A 6,502-nucleotide genomic window follows, 5' to 3' on the forward strand; every position below is an offset into this window, starting at 1 on the left:
ACCACACCATCTGAACCACAGCCATTAACCCGATCTGAACTACTGATTTCTCATTAAAGTCCTACAGGGGGCAGCAAACGACCAACAGCCACCTTCAGCTCCAGACTGCCTGCTACTGGCATGTCCTGACTCCATATCCTACTCTTTGTCTTTGCTTTAAGTTCTGGCACAAATTAATATAGTTTAAAGTGTCTAAAAAAATGTTCCAGTATCTCCAAGTGCGGGAAGTGCTCAGTCCATTACTGAGCTCCGTCTATACTTTCCATTACTCGTCCACTATAGATCCTGTGAACCAAATTTACCAAGGAGGGCGTTACATCCCGCACCACTCGTCCTCCTGTGGCTCTGAATGGGTCCTGAGGGAGTTCCTGGTGCAGTTTCCTGCATTTCCATTGATGTGGTTGGATTCACCAAATTGAGCTGAAGCTGTCAGCGGTGTTATGGGAAGGCTGCTCTCCACGCTGTCCTGTGTGCAGCAAATGACCACCTTGTCATCTAGGGAGGAAAGTAAAATCAATATTCAGCATGACCATCCTTCAGCCTAATGTTATACCGCTGTGTAAAAACATACTTTGATGTATTGCCATCTTAACAGAATGAAAGCATTTATGAGAATGGGAAATCGATATGGACTAATGCTGGAGTAATGAATATGGTTTTCACACTTATAACTGAAGTACAGTCCATCTTCAGTTAAATGCTTAACAAAAGTCCAAGCCATAAGTGTAACGATGACAGCAGAAGGCTATGAAGAATATAAAGTAATACAAGTGAGTTTCTGAGTCCACAAACGGCTGCTGCTCAAGACATTTGCATTTCAATTTGTGTGTTAGGTGTATATTTATCTGTTAATTTGTAATTGAGGGAACAAAAACATAGTGTATGCACTTCCAAAAAAAGTAGACCATGCGGCTAGGTACTACACCCATGAATTGCCAAAAGAAAATACTTATAACAACAACGTTTTGTCAGGCATATGTATCATTCTGGTGTGCGGGTATTTTCTGCTCTTTCAATTTGTAATTTAGGAGCATTTGTATTTAATGGGCATAGAAAGTAAAATTGGTGTGTATTTGTAATGGAGTTGTGCTACGCATCACGTTTCAGAGGTTGTCACCTGGGTCAAAAAGCGGTGACACACAGCTCTTCTCACAGCTCTCTTGGCAGTGCCCGTTGTATTCTATGGACGGCAAAGGAAGCTCCACTGGACAGATGTAGGCTGCAGGCACCGGCTTCACTGTCACATCAGGATCACTAGAGCAGGCTGTCAGACACAGAAGATAAAACAGCCAGGGTAAAAAACAGGATAGTCTCTGTCATTGCAGTTTCCTTTCCTTCCCTGCGTGACCTGATGGTTGCAGAGATTGCCCTGTGACTGAAAGGTCACAGGTTTGATACCCACAACTAATCAATGTCTGTCACTGTGCTGTTGAGGCATTCCTGAGCAAGATACTCAACTCCTATCTCCTATCTGATAACCTCAATACCTAAAAAAAAGATGTCCTCTTTGAAGCAGTCACTTATGTAATATTCTGACTGACAACCCTGCAGCCTCTGCTGACACTTCTCATTTGAGACACAGGTCTTACTGGCAGAACCAAGACGGTTGTTTCCGAACAGGGCCCTTATAGGATTGACCTCCTTTTGGTCAATCCTATTGAAACTGTAAATTCCAGTAGTAACACATTGCTGTACTGTAAATGTCAGCGGATGAATTACAACACAGTCAACCAAAACAGTCAGTGATGCATCTGTAATTTACCAGGTATTTCTCGGTACAGTTTCTTGTGAAGTGTGCGTCACGTTGTACAGAATAACTGTGTCAGGCTGAGTATGGTACAGGATGTGGTTTCCCATTCAGTCTCTCATGCTCATCAAGTTAGATTAGAGCCTACAGCACTGTGTTAGGCAGCTATCTCACTGAGCTGATCCGGGCAATTATCAGTGACACTATCTTAAAAGCATTGTTAATTTCTGCAAAATCACCTGCCACGTTAGTTCTTTGTGAATCAATCAACTGCAGAACGCCCTTGAACTCAAGTGAGCGAACCATGCGTGCAGATTCCACGTTACCGTACTCGTGTTGTTTTTTTTTATCAACTCACTGTAGAGGAAGCAGTGGGAGGGCAAGTCTGAGAAGATAAGCAATGACCTTCTATTGTGTAACTTCAAAGCAACTTGCGTCTGACAATTGCCTCCTACAAGATGAGTATTGCCAGTGAGTGGGAATGGCTGCACACCCATTTATCGCCTCTTCCGAAAGGCCCTCTTGACTACGTGAACAAACCATATGAGAGAGAGAGAGAGAGAGACCTACACTGGTGACACACAGTACACACCTGTTTTGTATGATTTGCGTTTTGCCCTCCAGTAAATGATAAAGAGCAGGATGAGTGAGGTCAGCGCTAGTCCTGACCACAGGCTTGCAGGTAATATCCAGGGACACTCTGAGAGAAAGAGAGAGAGAGAGGCAAAGAGAGAGGTTTTGGGGGGAAATAAGTACTTTTTAGTCAACATTTTCCGAAATCTAACTTCTCCCACAGGTGAAGAACTGCTCACATGTGGGCAGTTCTTCATGTGTGGGAATAAAAGGTTAAAGAAACCAAGAATACGTTTTTTTGAATACCTGGACTGGTGGGGGAAAATATCATCTTGTCACAGAACAAGTGACTAACATACTTGCTGAGGAAGGCTTTTTGCAAGTTCGTCAATGAAGACTATGACGAGTAAATATTCCACCCCATGACAATATTTGAAATCGTTTTCCGTTTTTCCACATTTTGAAAGTTTTTCTTCTTTCTTAATTGCACTTGACATGCAATTAAGAAATGGCAAATGTTGAGATTTCAGTTTGGTTTACTCAAAACATAAAGATTTAGTCCTATATTGAATATTACTCCTAGTGTTACTCTTACTTCTTACTTGATGTGGAAAAGACATTTAAAGAGATTTCAGGGTGTTGTTACATTATTGGTTGTATGATGAATAACCAGCCAATAACATAAAACGTCATTATGATGGGGAAATCATGATTGGGAAAAATTTGATTAGGTTATCATTTAAAGATTTTATTACATTACTGGCTTTTTATTACATTATGGGTTCTACTGTGTTTGGTTTTATTACATTATTGGCATTATAAGCAGTTATTACATTACAGGCCCATTCTGCTGACACTGTGCTCACTAAACTCTCCTACAGCTAATTCTCTCCCAGACTTATAAGCTGCCTCTGACCAGGGGATCTCCAGATCTGCTCTGTTGTGGTTTGCCTCCCTGTCTGACTGCGCTTGTCAGATATCGTGGAGACTCTGTCTTCTGGCCGCTGCCCTGATTCCCACCATCTTCTCTTTCTACACTAGATCTTACACTAGACTGCTCAGCCCTTAACATCACATCCCACAGCTTCTACCGCTGCTATGCCGAGTCGAATGTGAGTCTGTGGCACTTTGCAATTCCAAGGTCACAAATAGTCTTGAAATAGCTCTTGGATGTTTGAATGCTCTTTAAGTAATACAGTTCAATACTGACAATCACTGTATCGTCATGGCTCCACTGTCGTGACTGTGCTCTCCCAGTTCTTCCACCCATTCTGACCTCTAGTAATTACTTCAGATCATTTTTTTTCAAAGGTTGAAAGATGTTAAGATCTGAAGACATGTCACACACTCCAAACCAAAGCCTAGAGTTATAACTGGAGACCTACGAGATTTGAAGCGACCACACACAGCATCAGCACTTGGGGTCCCAGGAGTTTCCAGCACCCTCCCCCAGTCCTCACAGCTGAAAAAGACATACACAGGGAAACATATAAATATATCAGAATCAGAATCAGGTTTATTTTTGCCAGGTACATTTTCACATACTAGGAATTTGACTTGAAGTTGGTGCAGTGCAATATACAAGCATTTAGACAGACAAACAAGCAGCAATCAAACTTTACAAATACAATTTAAATATCAAATATCAGATACAAAGAAGAAAGAAAGAAGAGATTCCTGAAAAAAAAAAAAAAATACAGTATATACAATAAGTGTGGTGACTAAGTGGGTCAGCGAGGGGCTTTTTACAAGGGCTCAGTTGCATTTGACCAAGTACCAAAAATGAATAAATAGTGTTACTATACAGGGAATACAGATACAATAGATACGACTATGTATTTACAGATGTACAATTTGTGTGGAATTGTGCTCATAGAGTCAGTGAAAGACAGGGATATAATAGTATATCTTCCACCACTTAAATGGGAAAATAAGAGAGATTTTACATTTGGGTATGTTTGTTCCATTGAAATGCAGTGAATAGGATCAAAATCCTGTTAAATTAAACCAAAACATCAGGGAGACTCCCAGATCATAATGGAGCGGCAATTTAACAGGCACATTTATCTTTACAGAAACCAGTGTTGAAAGAAACCAGAGGCAAAGACGAGAGAAATGTTCAGTATCAACTGAACATTTCTGACATACAGGACAGGCTCAGGAACGGAGAGGCATGAAAACAGACGTTACTGTACTGTTGCTATAGTGTGGATGAAATATAGTTGCGATGGTATAGATAGAATGGGATGTTTCAGGTCTATAGATTTATGCATGCTTTGTGTCTATGGGTGTCTATGGGTGCCAAATGGATGAATGCACATTGTTTCATATGATTACTTCACATTTCATAAGATCACATCAGCATTATCCTTTCGTTTTGATATGAATCATAGTAATAGATGAGCCACAAGCAGACCTTTTATGTGGTTGACAGGATGAGTGGAAATCTGATGCATTGCTGAAGCTCCCCGTTTCACATGGAGCACAGATTGTATCATTCATGCGAGTGGCTGGAAGGAGGAACAAGTTGTGATGTCATTTCAGTTACAGTGCTGTGGCTAGCTGGGGAACATGTATGTATTTTCTGCATTTCATAACACGAATCACAAAACCCACCTTTAGCCTTGACCCCTTCACCCACAGGGCAGTGGGTCACCGGCTTGCAGTGCTCACAGTCAGGCTCATTACAGTAGAAGCCAGGTATACACTCACACTGCGTGTCCTCATCAGCCGGACACTCCTTTACCTTCTTATGGTTGTTGCCTGAGAGAGAGAGAAAGGGAAAGAGACATAGTAGAGTTTGGCTTTTGGAATAAATGACTAAATGTAAAAAAAAAAAAATGAGAAAGAGGAATAAGGTAAAGAAGTTGAAGAAAAGTTACGAAGAAGATTTGTCAGGGTGTATGAACTCAAAATAAAAGCAGAGGGGGGGGAGAGGAAGAGATTGCGTGTGTGTGTGCGCGCGTGCGTGTGTGCATGTGTGTGTGTGTGTGACTTACTGCGATGGCAGACCCTGCACGCCTGACACACATACAAGTGATTTTTTGTTGCTGTGTGAAACCCACGCCCGCATTCGTCACACTTGGTCTTCTCGGTGCCGTCACAGTCACTGCGGATGTACTTTCCTGATATTGGGGGAGACAAATAGAGACTGAACATGAGATCACGTTGCTAAGGCAAATACATGAGAAACACTGACAAGGTGAATATTCAATTAGGCAGCTCAGACACACGTTCACATGCTCACAAACATACTGTATTTTCTCCTAGACATTGAACAGATTTGCTGTCCATAGAAACATGGAAGGAAACAATGATAATAAAGCATAATTGGTTATATGAGTTGAGTAATACAGTAAAGTCAGACTGACCTGCGGGACAGCGATCACAGCATCTCTGTCCATCTTGAGAGAGGTACTCGTCACGTTTGCAATCAAGCTTCGCCATTTGTAGCCCATTCGACAAGTCGTCCACCTGTGTGTAAAATCTTTAAGCTTCAGACTACGACGGCGATCTCCCCCTTACGCTCTTCCTGTAAACCAGCTTCTGACCTAGAAAATTACAGCTCTTAAAGTTATCTTACTTTTTCACCATCGACAACCGTCACTTAATGTCAAATCTCCATTCGCCGCCTTCTTCTTCTGCCCTTCCCTCTCGCTCGTTTTGGCTTTCACTGTTCGCCTTCTTCTGTCTCCGTTCTCTGCCCGCTGTCTGTCTGCTCTGTGCGACTACAGATACGCTTCCCCTCCTCTCTCCGCCTCACCTACTTCTTGTGCCTTTTCTATTCCTACACAGTGGAAAACCCCAATGACCCTCATCTGCTGTTTTCCTCTCTCTCTCGCTGTCTCTCTCTCTGTCTGTCTCTCTCCATTTCCTTCCTGCCCATGTCCTCAGTGTGAGGTATGCTGCTCTGGACCGTGTGTGTTTCTGTGTCTACGGGACCAAAGGCTGCTCTTGGTGCTCTCGTTGCACATGGAGCGCAAAACAAACCAGCACAATGAGGGACTTCCTCTCTCCTCTACACCCCTTCCTTTCACTCCCTTTCCATTGTTTTCACTGAACCCTTGTCCTAGTGGGGCAGGGATGTTGCTGAAAAATGAAACTGAGGAGATATCTTGATGTCAGTGATAGTTTGTCTAAAATGTCCCATCTCCGTCTCTGTCTGTCTTCTAACCGCCCCAC

General features: G+C 42.4%; 1 protein-coding gene across 1 annotated transcript; it reads right to left on the reverse strand.

Moving 5' to 3' along the window:
- Nucleotides 1–31: 31 nt before the first annotated feature.
- LOC139919111 (tumor necrosis factor receptor superfamily member 5) lies at nucleotides 32–6,439 on the reverse strand. Its single transcript, XM_071908714.2, has 8 exons — nucleotides 5,692–6,439; nucleotides 5,320–5,445; nucleotides 4,937–5,083; nucleotides 4,737–4,830; nucleotides 3,706–3,782; nucleotides 2,340–2,447; nucleotides 1,118–1,264; nucleotides 32–495 (listed from the first exon to the last, which is right to left on the reverse strand). Exons 1-8 carry the CDS (start codon nucleotides 5,765–5,767, stop codon nucleotides 314–316), a joined length of 957 nt encoding a protein of 318 aa, XP_071764815.2. The 5' UTR covers nucleotides 5,768–6,439; the 3' UTR covers nucleotides 32–313.
- Nucleotides 6,440–6,502: the final 63 nt, after the last annotated feature.

Source organism: Centroberyx gerrardi, chromosome 12 (genome assembly GCF_048128805.1).
Source record: "Centroberyx gerrardi isolate f3 chromosome 12, fCenGer3.hap1.cur.20231027, whole genome shotgun sequence".
Lineage (NCBI taxonomy): Eukaryota > Metazoa > Chordata > Actinopteri > Beryciformes > Berycidae > Centroberyx > Centroberyx gerrardi.